The sequence below is a fragment of the Notamacropus eugenii genome, chromosome 5 (genome assembly GCF_028372415.1).
Source record: "Notamacropus eugenii isolate mMacEug1 chromosome 5, mMacEug1.pri_v2, whole genome shotgun sequence".
NCBI lineage: Eukaryota > Metazoa > Chordata > Mammalia > Diprotodontia > Macropodidae > Notamacropus > Notamacropus eugenii.
The window spans coordinates 342,908,121-342,935,799 of NC_092876.1; the positions used below are offsets into that span (position 1 = coordinate 342,908,121).

General features: G+C 39.7%; 1 protein-coding gene and 1 pseudogene across 1 annotated transcript; one reads left to right on the forward strand and one right to left on the reverse strand.

The window, feature by feature from the left end:
• Positions 1-79: 79 nt before the first annotated feature.
• On the reverse strand, positions 80-25,856 carry LOC140506534 (cystatin-A1-like). Its single transcript, XM_072613815.1, has 3 exons — positions 25,731-25,856; positions 4,366-4,467; positions 80-472 (listed from the first exon to the last, which is right to left on the reverse strand). Exons 1-3 carry the CDS (start codon positions 25,794-25,796, stop codon positions 344-346), a joined length of 297 nt encoding a protein of 98 aa, XP_072469916.1. The 5' UTR covers positions 25,797-25,856; the 3' UTR covers positions 80-343.
• Positions 1,606-2,255, forward strand: LOC140506533 (ubiquitin-conjugating enzyme E2 C-like; annotated as a pseudogene).
• Positions 25,857-27,679: the final 1,823 nt, after the last annotated feature.

Below are 27,679 nucleotides of genomic sequence, written 5' to 3' on the forward strand. Positions count from 1 at the left end.
AGCCTGATGCTCCTTGACTACTGGCAAGCAGTATCTACTGTGGGAGGAGCTGAGATGTAAAATGATTTAAAGCAAATAATTTAAGAATTGGTTAAAAATGTTTAATTGATGTATTTTGTTCTTATATCACTTTATTTCTGAATATATCTCTTTCCCTTCCTCTATCCAGTCAGCCATCCCTTATAACAAAGAATCAAAAAAAAGGAGGAAAAAAGGGAACATTGACTGAAACTAACCAATGCCTCATCAAAGTCGAAAATCTACAAAAATGTGTTTCATTTCATTTGTGCTTATTGATACAGTATACTTCTGAAAGTAACCAAATACATCCTGGACTGTGCCTCTAAAAGTAGTTCACTTCATCATCCTTTGTTTTGCCAGTCTGGTAGTCCATCAGCTTTGTTGGCTCATGCGTGTGAGGGAGAGGTTTGAATATTTTCAAATGTGCATAGCGATCATTCCCAAGATTTACCTGCAAATAAAAAGAAGTGGAAAATCAGTGGCATGTATCCCAACCCAGTACCTCTCACCTCTCAGGGTCATTGTATGGGCATTCCTGTCATAGGTAGGGGTTTTGACTGGATGACCTCTGATATAAATTTATATTTTTATTCTAACTGATGAATGAGCCTATTTATGCTTTGAAAACAAAATTATAGCAGAGAGTGACTTGAGAGATCATTCAGTTTTATTTTTAAAGCTAAGGGAATTGAGTCCCACAAAGGTCCAATGAACAAGAATATTCAGAGGGGCAGCAATATTATGCTACTGCTAGTTCATAAGGTCACAGGCTTAAAGCTGGAAGGGATTTTAGTCCAATCTGCTCATTTTGTAGTTGAAGAAACTAAGTCCCAGTGAGATGTCACTTGTCCAGTACTTGTAAGTTATTTGTAAGGCAGCAGCTAAGGGGTTCGGTGGATAGAATGACTGGTCTGGAGTTAGGAAGACATTCAGACATTTCCTGTCTGCCTCAGTTTTCTCAGCTGAATTCCTCAATCTGGAAAATGGGGATGAAACTAGTACCTACCTCAGAGCATTGTTGTGAGGATCAAATAAGAGAACATTTATAAGGAGCTTAGCATGGTGCCTGGCTCGTAGTAGCTGCTTAATATACTTGTTCTTAACCCACAGCTCCCCCCACCATTCCCTTCCCTTCTCTTGTCCAAAGTAACAAGGTAATTAGCAGATGAGTCAGAATCTGATCCCAAATCCAGACGGTTTTCATTATACCACAGCTGACTCTAGTTCTTAAGCACCTGGGTTTTTTAACATCTGAGCAACTAATTTTTAATAACAGGATCAACTACTCTTTTGAATTTGAATTATGCCTCTGTCCCAGAGTTTCATTTTTTAAAGGGTTTTATTTTTTCTCAAATGTGTAGATAAAAAATATCATGTGTCAAACAAAACTATAGGTTCCCCCTTTTGAGTTTTACCCAAGCCTCTTTGAAAACCCTATGGCCTTGGTAGATCTTGTGAATTCTTTCCAATGCTGTGGTCCTTGAGAGACAGCCCGATCTGCTCACTGTTCCCATCTGTGGTGTTTTATCCCTCACTCCCATCCCAAATAGTAGCACTTAACACACTATCCATAGCCAGTATCTTGGCAGTTGCCGCCCAGGAGTTTTTGTTTATCTCTGGTCCCCCATGGCCAGAATCGTGACCCCGCCACTCGTAAGGGGGCCAAGCCTGGGAAGAGCACAGCCTGCAGGTCCATGGGCAAGAGGTTACAGCAGGAACTGAAGACCTTTATGATGTTTGGAGACAAAGGAATTTCTGCCTTCCCAGAGTCACAGTCTCTTCAAGTGGGTTGGGACCATCCATGGGACAGCTAGGACAGTGTATGAAGACCTAAGGTACAAGCTCTCCCTGGAATTCCCCAGTGGCTACCCAAACAATGCTCCCACTGTGAAATTTGTCACACCTTGTTACCATCCTAATGTGGACACCCAAGGCAATATCTGGATATCATCAAGGACAAGTGGTCAGCTCTGTCCGATGTCAGGACCATCCTGCTATCTATCCAGAGCCTGCTGGGAGAACCCAACATTGACAGCCCATTGAACACACATGCTGCTGAACTTTGGACAAACCCCACAGCCTTTAAAAAGTACCTGCTGGAAACCTACATGAAGCAGGTGACTAATCAAGAGCCCTGACTCTGGCTGCCCAGCCCACCTTACTTCATCTTGTGGGTATGTGTATATGTGTGTGTCTATCTTTTTCTCTTCCTCATAATCTGTCTTCTTCCTCTTCTCTCTTCTGTACAAGACTATCATAAACTGTTCTCGTTTTTCTTCTTTTTCTTAAGCTCTGATCCTCAACATTAATGTATAAATAAATGTTTTGTTGTTTTTTTGGTTTTGTTTTTTGTTTTTTGTTTTTTTTTTTTAAAATCAAGGTCCTATCTTTAGCAAAACAACAAATGAAACAAATAAGGTTGGGAGTGCTTTTAATAGTTAAGTCACACAACCACTGTAGGCCCCAAGTAACTCCCTAGGACTAATCAGCACAATTAAAAGTTGGGTTCAGATCTGTGATATTAGAGAAGGTTCTCAGATCAGCATTTTCCACAATGAGAGACTGCTGGGCCTGGAGTCAAGAAGACCTGAGTATAAATCTTGCCTCAGTCACTTACTAGCTGAGTGATTCTAGGTAAGTCATTTCATCTCATTTCCTCACCTGGAAAATGTCTCTACTTCATTTGTAAGAATTCAATGAGATAATATTTATCTTAGCTCAGCGCACAGTTGGCACTGAATAAATTGTTCCCTTCCTTTCTAGGCTGCAGCAGGTGTTCCTGCCTGGCTGACATCTCAGCACCTCAATACAGCCTCCTTAACTCAGCTGAGGTTGTTCTACTCTGCTGTACCTTAAATGTAGAAATACTTGGATCCATCCTCTCTACATTTGCTAGGGATCTCTACCCACAATCTCCAAAAGAGTGGCCAAGGAGTTCCTAGATGTGTGCCCACTGCTGGCTACATTGAGGATCTCCGGGGTTATACATTTCTTTGAAAGTTGTGCTGTAGTGCATAGAGTGCTGGGTTTGCACCTGGGGAGGATTCAAATCCTCTGATACTTATTAGTGGTATGACCCTAGTTAAGTCACATAATCACCTTAGTCCCTGGGACTAATCAACAAAGTCAATAGATAGATTTAGATTGGCGTTGGTAGAGAGGATTCACAGACCACGAATTGACTACAATGATCAAAATCCATCATGGATTTAGATAAAACTGCCCAAATAGGTCTAGGATTTGGAAACAGAAAAGTGTACTTCAGTCATTTCTGATCAGGTTGTGTTTGAAATCCAGGACACCAATGAAATGATTAAGGCCCATGGTGAGCTGCTACTTACATTTTGTGAAGCTCTGATACAACACAGGGTGCTTACTTTCAAACAACATATCTAGTTGTTGGATTTAGGACATAAACATAAAAGCCTTGTTTCAGATGCTATGATGAGTAGCATCCCAGTAGTTTGGGAATTTTCTCCTTTTATCTTATGGTTCCCATCCAGGAAAGCCTGGGACAATGAATCCTGAAACTTACTCTCCACTTGGAAGCATGTAATTCAGAATCTGATGGGCTAATATTTTATTAAATAAATCATGAAAGCAAATCGAATTCCCCAAATGAATAATCATGAGTATGTTAAAGTCTGTATGTAAGTTACGAGAGTCATAGCCTTAAACATGAGAGAACGTAATAGTGAATCATTTCTATAAATCCTGTCTTGGCCTTACCTCCCTCCAGTTGCCTGGCTACTCAAAGTATGGGGACAGCAAGAGTCTTTATCATTCTCTTCTTCTCTCCCTCTGTCTTCCCCCATCCTCACCTATTTTTAGACTGCTATCTACCAGGTTAAATTTGAGAGCAAAACTTACCAGGTTAGTGCTCCTGAGGTTGTCATGAATGTTTCCCAAAGTCCCTTCCTCCTTTCTATCTTCTTTACTTTCTCTCATTCAAAGTGAGAATGTGATAAGGCCTTAGGGCCAGGGTCTCACATTGCATCCTGGACCATCTCCAGTCTTCCTGATAAATATTAATCAGACCGCTGTACCCAGATGGGTCAGAAGGAGAAAGTGAAGTTGGTGACCTTGCACAGCCCTCCCTCACTCAAATCAAGTCAACTGCAAATCATGTCATCATCTTGATGTCATGGTCCTCTTTGAGAATGAAGGACAAACACAACAACTTTCTCTTAGTTAGCACACCATCACTTCATATTTCCCCTGGGAGAGACACTTGAATTTCTGCAGTTACTCAAAAGGGAAGGGGACAAATTATCCCTACACTTTCTATGTGCATCCAAGAAGAAACAAAATTGAGTAGAATTCAATGACTTGTTGAACACTGACCTTTACATAGTACACGATCCCAGCAACCACTTGACTTTTGTATTCTACAGCCTCAAAGTGCTCATATTTTTCATTGCTTTTCTCTTCAAACTGTGACTTTACCTTGAGAAAAGAGAGGAGGGCAATGAATTTAGTTCATTTATCTGAAAGTAACACCTGATTTGGTTTACTTAAGTGCCCAAGGCAACGCTGACAACAATGGAACTTTAGTCAAACCCCTCTTTCCCCCTCCCCCTGGTTCCTTAAACAATTAATAAATGATTTTTAAAAATTCTATGTTTTTGCCTACTGTGCTTAAGGCACTGTGCCAGGTGCTGAGGATAAAAAAAAAATACCACAACCAACCCCTGCTCTCAAGGTGCTTACTGTCTATTGGGAGGAATATTTACCCAAATTAGTTGGTACCAAATACATAAAAATAATTTCAAAAGGAATGAATCAATTACAACAGCAATTCTTTCCTCCAAACTAGGAATAAATGATTGATAGATTAACTAATCACTTAAGTAACTTGTGGCTAGTGTTCCCCCAAAGACTACAATGCACATCTTCTGGTAAGGATTCTCTAAATCTTCGAGTAGCCAAGGATCCTAACATAGAGTTTCAGAATCTTTCTTCAAAGATACCCCAGTAACTAATCTATGCACGAGTCCTATCAATAACAGAAAAACCACCCCTCAATATATGACATATCTAATGAGTTGAAAGGCAGTGTGGTACAGTGAACAGAGGGCTGGATTTGTATCCAGTGGACTGGGGTTTAAATCCTAGCTCTGTCACTACCTGTGTGACCTTGAATAGGTTTCTTCATTTCTGTGGGCCTTGATTTCCTTATCCAAAAACAAGGAGGTTTGACTAGACCACTGAGCCCTCTTCCAGCTTTAAAATCTATGATTCCTTACTCACCCAGTGTTTGAAGACTTTCAGTGAGGAGGGACAGAGGCAGGATGAAGAATACTACCTTTGGAGTCAGAGGACCTGGATTCCAATCCTGCCTCTGATCCTTACTCCCTGTGACCTTGTGCAAGTCACTGAGAGTCTTAGTTTTCCCATCTATAAAAGGAGGTGGTTGGACTAAATGTCCTCTGAGGTCCCTTCCAACTCTAGATTTATGATCCCATGACCTTTTTATTTCACTTTTAGATAATTCTGGTTATTAGAAAGGTTTTCTTTATTCCAAGCTTAAATTTGCTTCTTTTCCACGTCCACCCATTGCTACTGGTTCTGTCTTCTGGGACCAAACAGATCAAATTTCATCCCTCCCTATTCCTTCAAGTACCTGAAGGCATCTGTCTTGCTTCCAGTGAGTCTTCTCTTCTCCAGGCTAATCTACCAATCAACAAGCATTTATTAAGCACCTACTATGTGTTTAGGCACTGTGCTAGGTCCTGGGGATGAAAAGGCAAATCATCCCTCTGTTTAACCTAGAGAAGAAAATGGCTTATGCTGGTTTCTGAAATTTAGGTACAGAATTAGTTGCCTAGAAGTCAACTTCATCTCATACTACTTGTGTTCAGCCATTTCAGTGGTGTCCAACTCTCCATGACCCCATTTGGGTTTTATTTTGTTTTGGCCAAGATACAGGAGTGGTTTGCCAGTTCCTTCTCCAGATCATTTTACAGATGAGGAAATGGAGGTAAACAGGGTTAGTTGACTTGCCCAGGGTCACACAGCTAGTAAGTATCTGAAGCCATATTTGAAATCAGGAAGATGAGTCTTCCTGACTCCAGGCACTATCTACTGTGCCACCTAGATGCTCTAAATTTCAGAACATTACATTCACGTTAACTCATTTGACACTGTCCTCAACCTAGAATTCAATAAATCAAGATGTATGGCTGGAAATGAAAAAAAAATTTAATTAGCAGCAAGCTGATGAGTCGTTGGACAGCTAGATGGCACAGTGGATAGAGCTTGAACTTGAAATCAGGAAGACTCCAATCCTGCCTCAGACATTCACTTCTCTAGTTAGGAAAGTTTGCCTTTAAAAAGTTAAGAACAGCCTGTACTTGGGGCCAGGCCTATGTAATGCATATTCCTTTGACATAATAATAAACTCCATTTACTGTATTTTTCCTGAGCCTACCTTATTTCTTTGGCATTATACCCTAACAAAGATTTTTCTTTCAACAGTATGCAGGTTGGTTAGAAGCATTTGGTTTTGTTTTTCCAATACAAGTGAGTAGAGGAAGGAGAGAAAATAGATTTTTATTCACTGAAAACAAATTAAACTAAGTTAAAAAAAATTCTTCGCTAGCAAGAGTTAGGAAAGCAGCAAGAGAACAGTTTTCCCCAAATTCCCCCATAACAGACAAAGTATTATCAGACTTAACATCCCTGAGCCCTGTGCTTCCCAGGATTGCCTCACTCACCCTAACCCTTCAAGCAGTAGTCAAATTGTCTAACTTCTCACCTAATCTGTTGTCTCTTATACAAGCTTACACTCTTGGATTTCCCAGGAGGTGTTACTGTCAGTAACTTCCTGCAGAAAAACAGGGGGCTTATAAGAGCCAAGAGAGAGGTATAAATAAGGCTATGCTTCAAGCACACATGATTTTGTCAGTGTGGTTCTATCCTCTGGCCACAGAAATTATAAATACTCCATAGATGGTCTTCATGAGTGGCTGTGACCAATATACACATATCACCTAGTTCACCATTTTTCTGATAATGGACCTCTTCTATAAGTAATCTAGGCTGGTCCTTGGTCTACAGGTATGCAATTTGTCACCAGGCCTTTCTGGATAGGAATGGCCTACTAGAGTTTATGCTCCTTTGGCATAGTTTTGGAGAGCCATAGCATCACATCCACACTGTGATCAAGCATTGGAATAGGACTTCAATTGTTTACATCTAACTCTTATGAGAAGTCTTAAAAGTATATTGAAGTAATAGGCATCCCTGGTCTTCATAGAAATAGGAATGAAATTAACTTTCACAAGTATAAATGCCTTGTGCTCATCTGTAAATGAGTGTTCTCTGCCTCCTTATTTAGCTTTAATCACTGAATCAGTCAAAATGAGACTTGTTGAAGACCTTAGTTTAAAAAGGTCAAAGTTCTACACTGCATTCAGAGCTATGTCCACTTATGCTGATCTGTATCTGGCCACTGGGCCCAGATGGCTTCAGAGGAGAAAGTGAGGTTGGTGACTTTGCACAGCCTCCCTCACTTAAATCCAACTCATTTACATGTCATGACATCATCTCCCTGATGTCCTGGTTTTCTTTGAGAATGAAGGACAAACAACAAATGGGTGTGACAGTACCTGCACTGATAGGTAGAGGGGTATTGTGGAATGAGCTCTGCCTCTGGTCTCAGGGACTCTGTTTCAACTTCCACCTTAGATATTCACCTCCTGTGTATCATGGGGTGAGTCATGTCTCTTCACCTCAATTGCATCATCTATTAAATGAAGGGTTGGAGTAGACCTGTGGCCTTGAGGCCACTTGTGGCCTTCTAGGTTCTTGGGTGTGGGTTTTGACCAGTCCAATTTATATAGAACAAATCTTTATTAAAAGGATTTGTTCTGTGAAGTTTGGATTTAGTCAAAGGGTTGCACCTGAGGACCTAGAGGGCCACTTGTGGCATTGAGGGCCTAGGTTCCCCAGACCTGGAGTAGATGACTTCTGATGGACCTTCTAGTTCTACGGGTTCTATATAGGGTATATAGACAGACCCCCAAGGAACCCATGGATAGATTTCAGGAGTTCATAAACTTAGATATGAAAAAATTTATTTTCACTGAACTTTGGTTTCCTTTGTAGTCTTACATAAAATAGAATCACATTTTTAGTATGCATTTAAAAGCATTGTTCAAAGAAAGGGTCCATAAGTTTCATCAATCCAGAGGGATTCATGACACACAAAAAGGCAGAGATTTCCTAGGCTAGCTTTATGATCTTGTGATCCTATGATGACCTCACAAAGTTGTAGAGAATCACCAAAGCACCAATTTTAGAGACTGATTGAACCTCAGTGGCCATCTGGTCTACCCACAGCTGAAAAGAATCCCTAATATATCCCTGTCATGTGATCGATCATCCCACCTCTACCTGAAAGGCAGAAGGAGAGTTTTAACAACTCCACCTCTGTCCATTCTGCTTCTGAACAGCTCTAATAGTAAATTGAATCTATTTGCAACTTACACACATTGTTCCTGGCTTTGCCCTTTGGGGCCAGGCAGAACACGTCTAATAGTTCTTCCAAATGACAGGTTTTCAAATGTTGTTGCTGAGGCATTTCAACCATGTCCAAGCCTTTGTGACCCCATTGGGGGTTTGTGAGGCCAAGTAAAGTAGCATCTTTTGCTGTTTTTGTTTTAGCTTAATCAAGAAGTATAATGCCTCTATTTGAATGTGATTAAAGAAGATCTTCCTCAGCCATCAATGGGCCTGCCCATTGAGGGAAGCTTGATTAGGGGGGTTTTTTTTGTAGGAGGGTCCCAAGTACCTTTTGTTTTTTCCGTTGAGGCACTGGATTAGAAGGTCATGCCATCTGTCTGTGAAATGAGTATAAATACTCTGAGGGTGAGATTTTACTTTGGGATTTAGTTTTTGGAAGAAGCTTTGTATGTCAGACAGGACTTTGGAAAGCTACTAAATAACCCCTTGGTTTTGAAAACTGAGATGTTGGTACTGCCCTCTCTGGCAACTATGGTCAGATTGTTGGACCTGTCTGTTGCTTTGTGATATATATGTATATGTATACACAGACACACACACACACACACACACGCACACACATATATATTGCTTATGTCAGACAGTTTGGAAGTGCTGTCTGCTGATTTCCTGAACTAAGTGAATGATATATGTGCTTGATTAAAGGAGATTGTTAACCCCTCAAAAGCTGCTTTTCCTTTTAGAAAAGCAGATCAAAGAATCTGTGATAGCAGGCTCCCCTGTGTATGTTGGAGTGCTTACTGTTACAGGGTTTCCTTGGCAAAGATGCTGGAGTGTCTTGCCTTCTCCAGCTCATTTTACAGATGAGGAAACTGAGGCAAACAGGGTTAATTGATTTGCCCAGGGTCACACAGCTAGTAGGTGTCTGAGACTAGATATGAACTCAGGAAAATGAGTCTTTCTGGCTCCAGGCCTGGCACTCTATCCTCTGTGCTTCACAGCTGCTGCTTTCATGTACATCAAGGTAGATTTTGCTCCCCCTCAGTCTTTTCTTCTCTAGGATAAACACTCCCAGGCCCTTCAATGAATCCTCATGTGACATAAACTTGACACCCTTCACTGTGTTTGTTACCCTCTTTTGGACACTTTTCAGCCCATTGATGTATTCCATAAATCTATGGTGCTCAGAAATAAACACAATGTTCCAAATTTGATAAGATGCAGCATAGTCAAAGGGAAAGAACCAGGGACTTGGAGTCAAGAGACTAGGGTTCAGGTGAACTCTATTGCTAACTAGCTGTGAGACTTTGGGTAAGTCACTTAACTTCTCTGAACTTTAAGTACTTCATTTGTCAGATGAAATCAATTGAACAAACATATGAAACAGCTACACCCTACCCATAATCCATTGTACTGAAAAATAAGGAACAGTATAGTTCCTCTGCCTTACACATAGTAGATGCTTAATGTTTATTAAAGAAGGAGGTTCTAATCTAAGGGGCACCCTATATCCACAGATTAATAGGATTCAAGGGAGTCTGTGATAAGGGCAGAGAAGAGGTCTGGACTAAGTGCTGTAAGGGAATTGGAGGAGGGAGAGCTCATCTTGTTGGAGAGGTCAGTACGGCTTCTTGGAGAAGGGGGACCACACTGTGTTGGGCCTGGAAGAAGGAGAAAGGTTTTAGCAGGAGGCAGGGAGGGACAATATTACCTGCCCCACCCTGCCTAACAGAACTGTGAGAAGCAGATGAAAGCTGGCACAGGAGATAATATCTTAGACTCTATACAGATGGGAGGGGATATTACTGTCTGATTCTGGAACAATCTCTGAGCATCTATGCTACGGACTCTCAAGTAGCTTCAAAATGAATATTTACTGTTCTCTGTCTCTTTCAGGGGTTTCTAGGGAGGAGGTAGCAGCCAAATCTGGGGCAGGGCAGGGCAGGGCAGGGCAGGGCAGAGCAGGATAATCTTGGGCTAAGAGCAAAGGTGTAACTAACTCCCCAAACAGGAAACTGCAACAGCCAACTGAAATGGGAGAGGCCATTCTTTCCTCTTTCCCCTCCCCTCCTGCTTTTTTCTTTTTCCTCTTTATTCTGAACTTAAATAGTATCAGATAAGATGAACATTTCTATATGAAAGCAGAAGGGGAAAAAAAGATTGATTACAGAGGCTGCTGAGAATCTGGCCCCAAACATCTTGCTTCTCTCTCCAAGTATGATTTATTTATGTATCTGTTTTCCAGAGCTTTCCAGCATTTGCCATGTTTCTTTATTTGGGTCAACTTTGCCTGATGAGCGTGAGTTGCTAACTCAGAAAGGTTTTACTTTTCCTAATTATTAGTGATTCTGAGCTAATCCTCTGGCTAATGATAGCTTGGATTTCTTCTTCAGAAAGCTCCGTTTATATCTTTTGACTATCAATAGTGGTGGTTATGGTGGAATATGAAAGAGTTTTAAGGTGGCTTTGGAAAGAAAGGACAGGGAAGAAGCTCGGATAAGAGGAGATGAAGAGGGAAGGGCTGGGGTGTGTGTGTGTGTGTGTGTGTGTGTGTGTGTGTGTGTGTGTGTGTGTGTGTGTGTGTGTGTGTGTGTGTGTGTGTGTGTATGTGTTTATATATGTGGACTCCCATTATATTAAGTCATAGAGACTAGATAGATCTTGGGGAGGAGGGATGGGAGACAAAATTAGGTTCATAGTGGTGAGGTTTGAGGGGGGGTTCAGGGACCCCTCAAAGACTGGAACGAATTCATGGACTCAAGCATTGTTTAAGTCAAGGTGACAAAGGTTTATTTTTATGCTTTTCAGTGGGAAAATGCCTGTGACCTTAGAGAGGTACAATTAAAATTTATATAGGATACTATAGTAAAACACATGCCAAATATGCTATCTAGGTGAGGTGGAGTGGAGTTAGGGAGTGGTCAGTTCTGAAAGGAACATGCACTTTTTGTATCTACTATGTAGTGTGGGAAAAGCCCAAGGAGGGTGGGGATAGGGATGTGTGGGTTTTAGTTCTGCCATATCACCAAGTCAACTAGCAGTCAGGAGTGACTAAGGAATGCCCTTATCTACCATCCATCAATGACTGGTTTGACAAGATAGATGTAGGGAGTATACATATATCTAAAGCCTAAGGTACACATAATAAGGAGTCAAAGGTGTATATAATAAAGTGGGAACTTGGTATAGATAATCCAGTGGAATTCTTATAGGTACATTTTATTACTATACCAGAAAGACAGATTAGTGGGCTGGAGCCCACTCATGAGTAATTGCTAGGCATAGTGTTCTTGGGCTGGAGAGAAACTGCCAGGGACAGTGTTTTGAGGCTAGGGATAAATATGGTCTTGGAACTGGGGTCCAAGAGCGCCAAGCATCCAAGCCAATCCATCAATAAGATGGGTGGTGATGTATATCATAACTTTCTTCTAGCATATTGAAAATTCTTTTTCCAATCATTTGTGAACAAATCAGTTCATATGTTGAGTTTGAGGTGCCTGTAAAGGGAGCTTCTGACTCTCTCTGGGCAGTAGCACACCCTCAAGTTTCCAGATCATCTGGCTGGGGGCAACAGGCCAACAAAGCAAAGAAGTATCCAAAGTGTATCCAAGCCCTGAGTTCACATCAGAAAGAAGTCTCTAACACAAAGTTATGTCAGGTAACGGAGATTATGATAATGATGTATGCTCATACGAATATTCTTGAGTGTGTGCACATACCCTTAATTACAGAGTAAATATATCTGCAGTGATACACACGGAGAAATGTCTACACTGACCCTACAATAAGAGGCCAATAGAGGCACTGACATTCAAATTCTCTGTCTATTTATGAAGTTGAATGTTTTCCATTCAATCATAATTTTCATTTTAATCAAACAACCTATCATTATGGCAGAAGGCAGAAGGTGACATGAAATGAAAAGAGTATTGAACTAGGAAATGGAAGACCTATTTTTTTTTTAAATCATGTCTCCTTTTCAAAGTTGCTTAAGTGGCAACTTGTATATGAAGCCTTACCTGATGCCCCCACCACTGCTAGCACACCCCCCACCCTAATTGACCTTGTATTTACTTTGTATAAACGCATTTATGCGCAACTTGTCCTTCCTAAGAAAATATATGCTAACTGAAGGCAAAGAATGTTTCCTTTTTGTCTTTATATTCCCAGAGCTTAATATGGTTCTAGCATGTAGTCAGTACTTAATAAATGCTTGCTGAGTAACTGTCACTGTATGACCCTGGGTGAGTCATTGTACGGTTCTGAAACACCCTCCTTCACCTCTACCTTTCAGACTCTCAGGCTTTCTTCAAGATTTAGGTCAAATGTTACCTTTCGCATGAGTCCTTTTTCTGGTGCCCACAGTTGCTAGTCCCTTTTCTTCCAAGGTTATCTTGTATTTGCTTGTATGGACCTGTATCTATATGTGCTGTGCTGTCTTCCTCCTTAAAATGCTGACTCCTTTGTGAACTGATCCAGGTCTTCTGGGAAGGATTTTGGAAATATGCCCAAAGGGTTATAAACCTGGGCATACCCTTTGATTCAGCACTTCCACCGCACTTCCAAAGACATCATTGCAATAAAGAGTAAAGGACCTACTTGTACAAGAATATTTATAGCAATTGAAGGAATGTCCATGAATTGGGGAATGACTGAACAAGATGTAGCATATCATTGTGATGTAATATTACTATGCTATAAAAAAAATGACAAGTACGAATTACATAAATTGATGCAAAGTGAAGTGAGCAGAACCAGGAGAACATTGTACATAGTAACAAAAATATTGTACAATTAAGAATTGTGAAAGACTTTCTCAGGAATAAAATGATCCAAGACAATGCCAAAGGATTCATGATGAAACATGCTATCTGAGTCCAAAGTAAAGAGCTGATATTGTCTGAATACTGACTGAAGCATAACATTTTTCATTTTCTTTCTTTCCTTTTGAAGTCTTCTTGTACAAAACAACTAATATGGAAATGTGTTGTATGATTGTATGCATATATCCTATATCAGATTGCTTGCCATCTCAGAAAGAAAGACAAGGGAGGGGAGGAGGAGAGGAAAGGATAGAATTTGGAACTCGAAACTTTAAAAATGTTTTAACATATAATTGGCGGGGGATAAAAAATATTTTTAAAAAAAAGAATGTTGACTCCTTAAGAGCTGATGCAGTGGGTAAGTGTGTGTGCTTGAGTCCCAATTTATAAAATTATAAAATTACTTTTCTCTTTAAAAATCACATTTCTCCCTAGCACTGTCCCAGGAAGTTTCTCCCCAGCCCAAGGACAGCCTGCCCCAGCAGCAACTGTTAATCTCCCTTCCTGCTACAGCCGCCAGCTGCACCTATAGAACTTATTAGTCTGAACCACCTGTGTACTGACTGAACTGGCTGTGCTCTGGGTCATAACGACATTTACTACTCACTGACCAATCATATGTATCCTAGACTTAGATGTGTGTATACTCCCTTACATTTATCTTGTCTAACAAGACATTGATGAGAGCAGCCTGACATTCCTTAGTCAGCCCTGACTGTTAGTTGACTTAGCAACATTTCAGGCCTAAAACCACACCTCCATGTAGCCCTCTCCCCCACTTTGGGCGATTTCCTGATTAACTTTGGGTAAATACCTGTGAAGTAGACACTAAAAGTACATGTTCCTTTAAGAACCAACCACTCCTGATCCACTCCCTAATCCTGACCTGAATCACCTACTTAACATATCTGGCAAATGTTTTACTATAGAATATCCTGTATAAACTTTACCTGTACCCCTCTAAGGTTGCAGTTTCCCTAAGAACTTTTGCCCACTGAAAAGTGTAATACATTTTTACCTCGATCTCAACAGTGCTTGAGTTCATTAATTCTTTCCCAGGTGGCCCATGCAGGGAATTTCAGTCTTGGAGTTCCTGTACCCCTATCTCTCCAGCCTTCATCAGAGCTATTTTGCTTTTCTCTTTGTATTCAGAGGACTAGAACAGGGCTTGGCATTTAATGAATGCTTGCTTGCTTGATTCACTTCTTTGGACCTCAGTTTCCACATTTGTGAAATGAGGTAGCTGAACTAGATAACCTGAAAGTCCTTTATCATTCTCTGACTGGAGCTAATGATGAACTCCTAGAGGGCTGGAGCTGGAAACAGGTTTAGAAATCATCAGATCTAGCTGCTTTATTTATATGTGAGGAAACTAATGCTCAGGAAGGGGAATAACATATCCATATTCATTCCAGTCTTTTTGTTCTTGACTAATAAAACAGTAGTGGACATGTACATGGCTGCTAATAGATTTGATTGAATATAATAGTAAGAATGTTTCTGTAATGGACTTTCTGCTACCTTTGAAGATACACTCAGGGATATATTTATACCCATATTCACAGATATAGTTAGACATGAGCAGTGTGGACAAATGGATGGGAGGCTGGCTTGGGAGTAAAGAAGACATGGGTTCAAATTGTGCCTCTGGTATACAATAGCTACATGACAGTGGGAAATCATTGAATCTCACAGGGCCTTGTAAGTTTCCAAGTTATCCATGAGCAGCTGATCTGCACTGATGGAGGGAATTTTCATTCTGGGACTTTCCCACACTAATGACATCACAGTCTATATTTTTAAAATCACTTAGATATTCATGCACATTTATATACAAGTGTAGATATTTACTTTCTCTCACTCAATGAGTGTTTATTAAGTACTTATGATGTGCCAGGCAATATGAGGGATGTTAAGGATGCAAATACAGTCAATGAAACAATCCTTATGCACCAGGAACTTATATTCTAATGAAGGAGAAAACAAATAAATATCTAAGTATATATAGATAGATTAAATACTTTGGGGAGGGGAGGGTATTAGCAGTTGAGGGAATCAAGAAAGGCTTAATGTACAATTATCTCTTCCACATCTCAATTTCCCCAATTATGGTTTTGATATATCATGGGTTGGCATAAAAAATTAGAGGGGCGGTGTTTTGAGGAAGATACAGACAACACATGAAGGCTAGCAGATGACACAGAGCCTATGACCAAATACTTGAACCAAATTACAATAAGGTAACTATAAACACGCATGGAAGAAAAAGAAAAAATTCAGACTTCTCTGGTATGAAGGGAGAGCCAAAAAAATTTTATGTGGATCTTCCAAATCATGGGAACGCTGCACCTTTAACCTCTGTGATGTGGAAGCGATTACTATAGAAGGTGCTTGAGTTGAAGGAAGAGAAGGATTCTATGAAGTAGAGATGAGGAGGGAGAACATTCTAGGCATTGGGGGCAGCTAGGGCAAAGATCAGAGATGGAATGTTATATGAGGAATAGAGGGAAAACCAGTCTGGGTGGATTGCACAGGGCAGAGTGGTGGGTAATAATGAATGGAGCTGAAAAGATAGGTTGGGGTCAGGATATAAAGGTTTTTAAAATCTTAAATAGATTTTAATTTTATCCTTGAGGTAATAAGGAGCACCTAAAGTTAAATGACGAGTGGTGCTGTCAAATATGCACTTAGGAAAATTACTTTGGAAGCAGTATGAAACAGGAAACCAAATTAGGAAGCTGTTACCATAATCTAGGAAAGTGTTGATGAGGACCTGAACTGAGGTGGAAGCTCTATGAGTTGGGAGAAGGGGTCAGATGTGAGGGATATGTCATTATTTCTATGATAGATAGTGGTGCCTAGACTAGAAAAAGCAAGCTAATTTTAAAGTGCTTACTAGTACCTCTCAAGTTCCACTGGGTTCCGATAAAGGGTATGGAACGGAAAATTAAAGGGAAAAGTCTAGATGAGGATCAAGTTTATTTATTAAGTAAACATAATGTCACCATATGAGGGGTGTTATGGAGTTTAAAATAGCAAGATTTAATGAGAAATTCAATATATGGGGGGTGGGGGGATATAGAGGGAGGGTGAAGAGATGAGGATAATGCTGAACCAAACCAGAGAGACTGGAAGGACAGTGGTGTCTTCAATAAAAACAGGGAAGTTTGGATGAGAAGAGGGCTGTGGGAAACAAATAATGAGTTCAGTTTTAGACACACTGACTGAGTGTGAGGTACCTGTGGGACACAAGTTTGGGCATTCTGAAGAAGGTATCCCGGGAGCTGTCACATTTCCTCTCTGTCTAGTACTTATTGCTGCAGCACTATTTTTCTGGGTTTCTCCTGGAATGTGGCATTAATTATCCTGAAACCTAGGATTCTGGCATAAGTCTGGGAACATTCTGGGCAGACAAATGGACTGAGGTCTGACTGAACTGGTGCCAGGGCTCTTCTTTGTCCTTGAAGAGTGGGTCCTCTTTAGCCAATCACACGTGCCTTCACTATCTCCCTCTAGCCTCTGCAACTACCTGCAGTTCAGTTATTGTTCTGTGAGGTCTTGATGGATGGGCCAGGATTTCCTTGGGTGGAAGGAAGAAAGGAGAGAGGGAAGACCAGGGCAGGGTTGTGGCAGGGGCAGGAGACTGAGTAGGGTAGGCAAAGGCAAAAGAAAGGAGGCAGGAATAGGTATATGTTCTCATGACTAGACAGAACTGAAGGTACTTTTGATCATAAGAACACGGATTAGAGCTGGAAAAGACCTTAGGGATTATCTACAATGACCCCCTATTTTACACGTGAGCGAACTGAGACCCAGAAAAGTTTAAAAACTTGTCCAAGGTCACCTATGTTGCCAATGAAAGAAGTGGAATTTGAATCTTTGTTCCTTAATTCTAATTGTTCTTTCCACTGCAACATGCTTCTTTTCTGGAAGGGACGGACTATATCTTACTTCAACTGACCTCTCCCTCACTGCTTAGCAAAGTGGTCTATAGGCAGCAAGTGGTTAATAGCTTTTTGTTGTTGTTGTTTTAGACAGAGAGCTACTCACTTATGGAGGGTCTGGACAGCCAGGGAGAAGAGTTTGGAACTTGGTTCAATAGAAAATAGGGAGACTTTTTTGAGCAGAAGAATGATGGAGTGCTTTATAGAGATATTTAAAGAAGGTTTACACAGAGCATAGATTTAATAGGGTAGAACTTTGAGTCAAGCAGACCAATTAGTGGCGTAATCCAAGAGTAAAGTGACGATGGCTTAGAGGAGAGGAGACAAGGTGGCTGCGGGGAATGGGTAGGAGCCATATTGAGGGAAACATTTCCTGTCCTTGATTATTTGAATATAGATGATAAAAGAGAAGGATGACTAAGGATACAGTTAAGGTTTTGGACCTAGGTAACTGAGAGAACTTTTGGTGCCACTGACAGGGATGAAAGATGAGAAGGGGAATTAATTTACAGGAGACTTATGAGTTCACTTTTGGTCATGGTGAGTTTCAGTTGACAGTGCCATGTCTGAGTGGAAATGATTCTTAGGTAGCTGGGATTTAGGGATTTGAATTTGGTTAGGGGGAAAGAACTAGATTTGGAATATGGAAGTAAACCAGAGTAGAAGTAATAGTTGAAGCAATGGGCAAGGATTTATAGACAAAACATTTCTAAGCATTTCAGATTTGCCAGGTACTGTACTAAGTGCTGGGGAGTACAAATATAAGCAAATGAGACAGGGAGAGAGAATACATAAAAATATGCTGAAAAGTGGAAGTGGAGGTAGGGGAAGAGGTCCCTCAGTTGGGTGCTAGACAGGGAGAAGTACAGAGAGTGAGTGGAGTCAGGAGCAGTGAGTGTGGCTAGGGCCCCACATGAAAAGGTCATCCAAACTAGGGAGTCACTGTTCAGGAGTGTGAGCTTCATGATAGAGATTTCTCCATGTTCAGTAGGTGAAATACAGAGAATGAGTTGATCTAAGAGAAAAGTGCTGAAGGCTGAAGTCTGAGTCTTGTGGAATAATAAAAATTAAGGGACAGAAGGCAGAGGAAAAAGAAAAAAGAAAAGAATTGTATACAAAAGTAGTTGAACCAGATGAATATAGTGATAAAGAATCTAAGTGAAGAGAGAATTTTGATAAAGAGATGATCCCAGTATCCATTATTTTTTGCATAGATGGGGATTTATGGATGTAGAATGGTGAAAATCTTATTGGACTTGGTGAATTTATTAATTGCATTTTTTGAATATTTTTTCTTTTTCTTTTCTATTCTTAGTTATAAGGAATGCCTCCCTACATGGGGAAGGGGGTTTATGGGAAATACAGGTGATAGAAAACATAAAATATCATTTTTTAAAAGAGGGAGTGATTATTGTGTCTAATTATGTATAGAAGTCAAAGAAGAGGGCAAAGTGGACATTGAGACTAATCTTCAACCGAGAATTCGAATGGCAAAAGGTCATGGCAGCCTAGGATAGCATTAAAAGTGACTAACCACAGAGTCTGGAGTGGGTAGGAGCCAAAGGTAGTCAATAGTGAGTTCATGAGGTGGGAGAGGTTGAGTGCTTGGAGGGCTCAGTGTGGGTGAAAAGCAGGTTCAGCAAGCACTGGGGAGTGGATAAGGTGACAGTAACGAAGCTGAGATCCCAAAAGGGAAGGACCTTGTTTGAGATCTCAAGGGTGGAGTAATATCCAGGAATGAGAAGGTCTAGGGTGGGTCCCTGCTGGCATATGGCAACTAATTGTGTGGTACTGAAGTGTGTATACAAGTTATTCATAAGAACATAGGTCAAGAGCTGGAAGAAATCTCAGAGAGAGGCCATCTACTCCAACCCCTTCATTTTATAAATGGGGAGACTGAAACACAAGAGGATTAAAGGACTTGACTAAAGTCACAGGTGGTGTCAGAGATAGGATTTGAACCCAGATCTCCTAACTCCAGAGTCCACACACTTTTTTCTGTACAGCCCTGTGTTTGTGAGGAATGCTGCTCAGGAGTCAGATTTAATATTTGAAACTTGTGGAATAATTTATCCCTCAGAAAATGAAGACTGTCTAGCTGAAATTGATCCACATTGGCTCTTTGTCTTGGTCCTATTTATCTGACAGTTATGCACTGTCTACTTCACTCAGTGCTCCATAGACTTGACTTCATATAAAGAGACCTATATAGATGATAATGAGACAATGACAGGCTATCAGGAAGAACTACTCTTAGTAATCAAACCAGGTTATTACCCCACTTATCAGCTTCGCATTTCCAAAGTGTTTTGTCATCTTTGGTCAAGTCACACAGCCTCCCAGAGTGTCATCTGGTGGCAGTCTGTTTGGACATTTGTATTCAATGAACATTATTATTAATAAAAAAGGAACCCTTGCTAGTATTGATTTTACACAGCATATCTACAACCACTGGAAGATCAAATACTGAAGCTGAAACTGAAATCCTTTGGCCACCCAAGGAGAAGATGGGCCTCATTGGAGAAGCCCCAGATGTTGGGAAAGATTGAAGGCAAAAGGAGAAGGGGAGAGCAGAGGATAGGATGGATAGATAGTGTCATGGAAACAGTGAAAGAGGACTTAGACAGACTTTGAGAGACAATAGAGGAGAGAAGGGCCTGGTGTTCATACAAAAAGTCAGACACAAATGAAAAAACCAAAAAAAACCTGATAGAACTGTCATATTTCTTGAATAAAACAGACAGAAATGGACTGACATAACATAGTTTCTGAAGCACCTTTCACACTGCATCTCTATTTGGATGATTGCTATAGCTAAGGAAATTATCACCTGTGGTCAACATTTCTGATTACAGACTTCTCTCCATAATTAGCTAAGCTGATCCTAGAAGAGCAGATATATTCTGGCACTATGCCCTATTCAAAGCCTTTCTTTGTTGTTCTTCAGGTGTTTCAATCCTTTGACCCCATCTGGGATTTTCTTTGCAGTTATTGGAGTGGTTTGCCATTTCCTTCTGTGGTTTATTTCTGGAGGAAAGTGAGGCAAACACAGTTAAGTCACTTGTCTGGAGTCACCCAGGTGGTAAGTGTCTGAGGTCAGATCTGAACTCAGGAAGACTCATCCTTCTGATTCCAGGTCTGGCCCTATATCCCCTGAGCCACCTAGCTGCCCCAAAGCCTTCCCAGCTTGATAGAATCTAATGGAAGCAGTGCTCTGCTGTCATAGCCAATGAGAACCTCCATGCCTTCATGTGATGTTAATTAGTTGTTTTGACCAATTCAGTAAAAAATAACAACAAACCACCCATGAATTCTGTGGAAAGATTCAATCAAAATAGGCCAAAGGAATTGCACAGAGAAAACCAATTGTATGTAATTATGTTGTCTAACTTATCGGATTGGACCTCCATCACGATAGGCATTTAATTTTGTACACCTTTAATTTAAACTTATGGAAGTGATTGTTGAAAGCTAAAAACAAATATATTAATTTAAAAAGAATGTTACTGTCCACAACACCAGTAGGTGGGTAGAGAAGTTGGACATAGATTCCTGCTGTTTCTGAGGACCCCAGGAAGACAGAAAGGATTCTAGACCCTCCTTAAACATGGGGTGAGCCTGGGTTTAGTTTGACACCAATCTGGCAGTACTGTGGAAGGAGCGATGGATTTGAAATTCAGCACTCCTTCCAAGAACTGGGTTTTAATCATGACTGGCAATTATAATCTGCATGAATTTGAGCAATTAATTTCAGCTTTCTGGGGCTCAGTTTCCTAATGTGTAAAATGAAAGTATTGGATTAAGTGATTCTGAGGTCTTTTTAAGCTCTGAATCTAGAATCCTATAGCCTACCCACAGGAGAAATATTGTACCTTCAGGGAAGATCCTAGTTAAGGACCAGTGTATCTGTAGACATTAAATGGAGGAAAGAGGCACCCAGGTGATTTTTTTTTTTGCAGGTTTTTTTGAAGAGTTGCCATCTACACTACAGGAGGGAATACCCACCTTACAGCCTTGCAGAAGTCTTCACGCCTCAGTGACTTATGGTTGGCTCAAATACCCCAAGGCTGACTCTTCACAAGCTGTTCTGATCTAGACTAAACCCACAGGATTAGGCTGGAACCACATTGCCCTTGATCATGTTGAAAGTCAAATGCATATTTGCCTCACCACATTTAACTAATCATTAGTCAGGGCAATTCAGTGAGGGTAGCCTCCCTGATGAGCCATGTGACTGTCTGTTCTCACAGGAGAAGCAAAGAATCCTACTTGCTTTATCCTTTCCCATGTTTTCCTTTGTTTTTCCATTGGTGTTGAAAAGTTTCTTAGAATAATAGAATCTCAGGGTTTCCAAGGTCCTCAGCAACCATCTAGTATAACACTATCTTTTTGTAGATGAAGAAACTGAGGCCCAGAGAGTGTAAGTGCCTTGCTTAAGGTTATACAATTCAGACAATAAGTGTTTACTGAACACTTGCTATATGCTTGGTCCTATGTTAAGTTCTGGGGTTTAAAAAAAGGCTCCCAGGTGAGAGAAAAACATGAAGTTTACTCTTATCACATCCCACTAAAGGAAGGAATAAAATGCACTCTCATTTTGGTATGAAAACCTATCATACAATACAGGAAAGTGGGCAATAAGGGGATAAGCAGGGTGGGGGGGATGATGGAAGGGAGGGCATGGGGAGGAGGGAGCAATTTGAGGTTGACACTCATGGGGAGGGACAGGATCAAAAGAGAATAGAAGTAATGGGGGACAGGATAGGATGGAGGGAAATATAGTCAGTCTTATACAACACAACTATTATGGAAGTCTTTTGCAAAACTACACAGATTTGGCCTATATTGAATTGCTTGCCTTCCAAAGAGAAGGGGTGGGGAGGGAAGGAGGTAAAGAAGTTGGAACTCAAAGTGTTAGGAACAACTGTCGAGTAATGTTCTTGCCACTAGGAAATAAGAAATACAGGTAAATGGGTATAGAAAGTTATCCAGCCCTACAGGACCAAAGAGAAGATGGAGGCAAGGGCAGAGAGGGATGATAGAAGAGAGAGCGGATTGGTGATAGGGGCAATTAGAATGCTCGGTGTTTGGGGGGGGAAGGGACAAAAGGGGAGAAAATTTGGAACCCAAAATTTTGTTAAAATGAATGTCAAATAAATAAATTAAAAAAATAAAAAAAAATGAAAAAATGAAAAAAGGCTCCCAAAAGCAATTTGATTCAACATATTGAGCTATCATCATCTCTGTCTCTGTCTCTCTCATTTCACGGTTACTTCTACAAGTCTTTTTTCTCTTGCTTGATTCTAAGTTCCTGTATCTGAATTTCAGAAAACATTCAGTATGTGCCAATATTGTCATTCATCTACAATTAATTGGGAGTACTTAATGAGATAGAATTCCCAGCACAGCAGCTAGGTTAATGGAAGAAAACAGATCCTCAAGGTCCTCAGAGTCATAGAAACATATGAGCAGTCTTTGACAAACTGATAGAGACTGCTTATGTAAATTTGTTGTTGCTTTGATGCTTTAAGAATCCCTCTGTGTGGGCGCTGCCTCCAAAAGTGCAGATCAAAACGCACACATTCTTCTTCTTTCAGGCTTGTCTATCCATGCACACAGGTAAAGTACCCATTCGTCTAGATTTCTCAATATTGTTTAGAAACCAGTTGAACGTGCAGACCATCCATCTATTAACCTTCACTTTTCCTATATGATTGACTGTCATGATCAATTTTAGACATTTTGGGAAATGGAGGCTTTCATAGAAGAGGAAGATAGAACAATAATACTTAAAATAGTAGGCTTTTACTTTAGAAGTAATTTTTTACCTACCTCATACAGGGTAAGGTTTAAGGTAGACTTGAGACATCCAGGGACATGAGAGGAGGAAAGGGAGTCAAGGATAGATGGATTCAGAGGAATGGATATATCAGTATCTCAGTCCCTGGAGAGCTAAGGATACAACCAGGATTGATTGCCCAGAGAAAGGTCACTGGTCTTGGATGATGATCTTCATGCCATAACAATAAGGAGGAAGAGGGTTGGTGATTCTGAGAAAGGCTGCTTTCTGGACTTGGCACATTCATACTACACTAAGCTCTCATTGCATTTGGTATATGGGCCCCTGAATTCTGGCTTCTACACCTGGGCTGCTTAATGAAGAAGAAGTCAGTTGTTTTGGGAAGAGGCTGGATGTTGAATCTCTGTTAGAGGTGTTAAAGGTGAAGGAGATGCTGAGGAACGGCAAGGGATTCCTTTCTCTCTTCTACTGTCAAAAATGGAGCATAGAAACTCTCAGCATGGAAGATTCTCACATATCCTTCCTCATATAGAAGATTCCAGAAAATAAATAGGATGGCGTGCCAAGAAGGAGGGTGAGGCTATGTCTAAAACAGAGGAAGACTATCTATACCACAAAAGGTTTACGCATCTCACAAAGTATTTTTGTACCACACTGGCCCTCGTCTTTCTCATGATCAAATATCTCTTGGTAAAATATAACCTTTGTATCACTTCTATGTAATTTTTCATAGGTAATGTACTATACATAGCCTATTCACATATACTATGTATCTTTCTTTCCATGCTTCTTGAGTGACCCCCCTAGCTTTAATTATGTGTAACTGTTATATTCTATAATATATGGTCATGTATATCATCACAGTAGTAATCTTAAGAAAATGGTCACTGATTCAGGAAAATAATTCGTCTCACTAAAAGACTGTGTAATTTCTGAAATTCTGCCTTCTCTCTCTTTTTCTTCTTCTCTTCTGGGCCTGTTTCATCATCAGTCTGCAACGACTGTCAGAGATGAATGTACTGATGCACCAACTCTATAAGCTGTGCATCCATTTAACTACATATCATAGTCTATACAATGAACACTCTTCCTCCACTTGTTTTTCTCCTGTGTTTATGGATCTCTAAGAGTTCAATTATTCCAGGGTTTGATGTAATCTGCACGATGACATCCACAAACAGGAGCATCTGGAGGACCTTGCCATTTTTAGGGAATCCCCTTTCTAATTGGACATCTTCCGTGATGCTGGCATATTGTGTTGGCACCAGTTAATTAACTCAAACACTGAAGGTTATTAAAATTTTTTGCACTTAAATCACATTTGTGCTGGCTCTAAAATGTTAAACATTACAAATGAAAAACATCTGAATAGGAGTAATAACTTCCTGCATTCTATAGTATTTATGTCATCCCCCTTCATAAAACTATTATTTTCTTTTTTTCTTTGACTGCATATTTTTAGTTTGATAAATCAATGATTTCTTAGTGGCACCATAAGTACACTTAGATCTTGTAACTGATTTAAATTAATTGACAACAAAAAGGATTGATAATGAGTCAGAAAAGAACAAGTTGTCGTTTTGTCAGTCACTTTCTTGTTCTGGAACTAAAGCAAATTATCTCATTCTCTTCATTTCATAAGGTACAGGAAACTATATAATTTCATTTTCTACTCATATTTTCTAAAATGTCTGCTTGCCAAATACAGCCATTCTGAATGTTACCTTTAGCACCCAGTGTAGCACATATTTTTATTTTTAAAATTGATGTCTTTCATTTTTACATCACCTTTGTATTTAGATCTATCCTTGCTCTTTCTCCTCCCCATTGAGCCATGCTTTGTAATAAAGATTTTTTTAAATAGAGGAAAAAAAACAGTTCAACAAAAACTAGCCAACCATGTCTGACAGTCTAGGAAACATTCCACAACCACAGAATTTCATCACTGCAAATAAGAGAGGAAAGTACCTTCTCATACCTCTTTTTTGGGACCAGGCTTGATCATTATAATTACATGATATTTAGAGAGTTTTTTTGTCCTTTTCCTTTTGCCCCATAGAATCATAAATCTAGAGCTGGAGAACACATCAGGGACCACTTACCCCAGTCTCTTCATTTTCCATTTGAGGAAACTGGGGCCCAAGGGGATTAAGGGAGTTGTTGAAAGTCATGCTGATAGTAAGAGTCAGAGGGCAGGAATTGAACCCACTAGGTCTGACTTCTAATTCAGTGCTTTTGTCACTGTACCAGATGCACAATGTTGTAGCCATTGTGTATACTCTCTTTTCAGTTTCTACTTGCTTTGCATCATTTTATATTTGTTTTCCCATGCTTCCCTAAATTCCTCATACTCATCGTTTCTTATGGCATATGAATGTTCTGTTTCATTCATGTACCACATTTTTTTTAGCCATTCCCCAAATCAATGACCATCTAATTTTGTTTCCAGTTCTTTGCTACCACAGAAAATGTTGCAATGGATAAACTTGCAAATGAGACATTATAGAGATGATAGACAAACCTAAAAACTAATTCTTTGAAAAGGCTACACAATTGACAAAGTTTGAGAGAAATAGACAGAGACAGACAGGTCAGAGACAGAGAGGATGACTATCAAATTACCAGCACCAATTCCTTTCAATTAGATCCTTCATTTCATAGAATGCACCACCTCACCTCATCAACTATCTCCTGAGTTTCTTGAGTTGCAGGTTTAGTTTCACTTAACCCTCCAGTCATCATTTTGGTGGTGGTTGATTTGCAGAAAGGGATACTGGAACTGAAACGATGAAACAATAAGGTCAGTCATCCTGACTCCAGTTTTAAAGGGAGGCAGGCTCTCCTCACATCCAATGAGTGCAAGGGTATGTTATAATAAAGCACCACCTTCTTGGCTGTAGAAATGACTTATTACTCACTGTTATTATGTGTTAATTCATAAACATAAATGTAAAATATTGTTATACAAAAAGGTAATTAGATACCCCCTCTCAAGTCCCCTTTTAAAGTGGGTAAGGAGAAGCCACCCTCTATTTTCTGACTGAATGGTTCAGTCCAGGGAGGACTTCTCCAAGGTACTAATTAAGCAAAATAGGAATGTCTACTCTATGGTGAAAGGTAAAAGTCCCACATTTCCAAATACTTTTTTTTCAATTATATTTCTTCATTTTAAATAATGATCAGTTCTCATTCTCTTTCTCAGAAATAGACGGAGACTTTGGTCATGAGTATTCCTCTAAAATGCTGATAGCCTATGAATTTATGGAGGAAACGCCTTTATTCTACAGTCTTTTTGAGGGGTGTTATTTCCTAATATTTAAATATGCTTAGCAAACAGAGCTTGTCTTTCCACATATGTGAAGTATGTGGAAATCCCTCTAGGGCAGGGACTGTGGCTCAGAGTTTTGGATCTGTCCTCTAGTGCTTAGAGCAGTAGCTTAATAGACTTTGAATCTATCATTTAATAATTTGAATCAATCTATCAACGTACCCTTTATTAAGGACCTACTATGTGCCAGACATTGTGCTAGGCACTGAGGATACATAGAAAAATATGAATTAGTTTCTTTTTCCAAAAAGATAAGAGGATAAAAGCAGAGATAAGTGCATATATTAGCATGTTTAAAATAAATGTAAAGAGAATAAATTCAAATAAAACCAAAGTAGTTAAACACAAGGTAGCTTGGTTAGAGGGCATCAGAAGTTGGTGGCCATCATGTAGAAAGTGGTCTTGAAGAAACAGAAGGATTCTTTCAGGGAAATGTGAAAGAAAAGGGAATAGGAAGAGGGGACAACTAATAAATGCATAGGCACAAAGATGACGAATGGAATGGCATATAAAGAAAACAGTGATAGGCCAAATTGATTGGAATGTCAAGTGTATGAAAGAGTATATGCAATAAACCTGAAAGAGAGGCTTGGGACAGATTGTAAAGAGCTTTACAAATTAGAGAAGTTTGTAACTGATCCTAAAAACAAGAGGGAGCCCTTGGTAAAATCCCTTTGTCTGGCAAATAATTCTTCCGTTTAAAAAAAAAAAATTGGATTTCTTAAATGAATATGCCTTAAATATGCCATTTATTTAAAAAAATAATTTGTTATTTTTATTTTTCATGTAACAAGAATTACAAAAAAAATTGTCTGTACCTCCTGCTACTCCTTTCCTTATTCAGCAAATTAAAGAAAAAAAAGAAAATCTCTCAAAATATAACTACATTTTCTTCCAAAGCAAATTTCCACATTGGTTCTATCTATAAATGTATGTTTCTGCATCTTAAGTTCATGTTTTCTCTGTCAGAAGGCAAGTTTCCTCTTGATTCTTTTGGACTCATGGTTCATCATTATATTGTATTGATGAAAATTCTGAAATCTTTCCCAGATTTTTTTTCTGTTAGCTTGTTTTTCCCTGTACAAATTGTTCTCTTGGCTATGCTCACTACTTTCTGCATCAGTTCATGAAAATCTTCACAATTTCCTCTGAAATCATCAGTTCCATCATTTTTTGGAGTAGAATAGTATTTCCCTACATTCATATACCAGAATTTTTGCCCATGACAATCTCAGTTTCAACCACAGCCTGAACCAAAATAAATTGTAGTTGGGAAATGTTCAACATAAATAAAAAT

Excerpts from the sequence above, each read along its gene's own strand:
- LOC140506534 (XM_072613815.1), bottom strand. The coding sequence starts at position 25,796 with ATGATGACTGGAGGGTTAAGTGAAACTAAACCTGCAACTCAAGAAACT. Across the intron at positions 4,468-25,730 it reads CTCAGGAGATAGTTGATGAG|GTAAAGTCACAGTTTGAAGA; the intron begins GTGAGGTGGTGC and ends TCTTTTCTCAAG. Across the intron at positions 473-4,365 it reads GGATCGTGTACTATGTAAAG|GTAAATCTTGGGAATGATCG; the intron begins GTCAGTGTTCAA and ends TTTTATTTGCAG.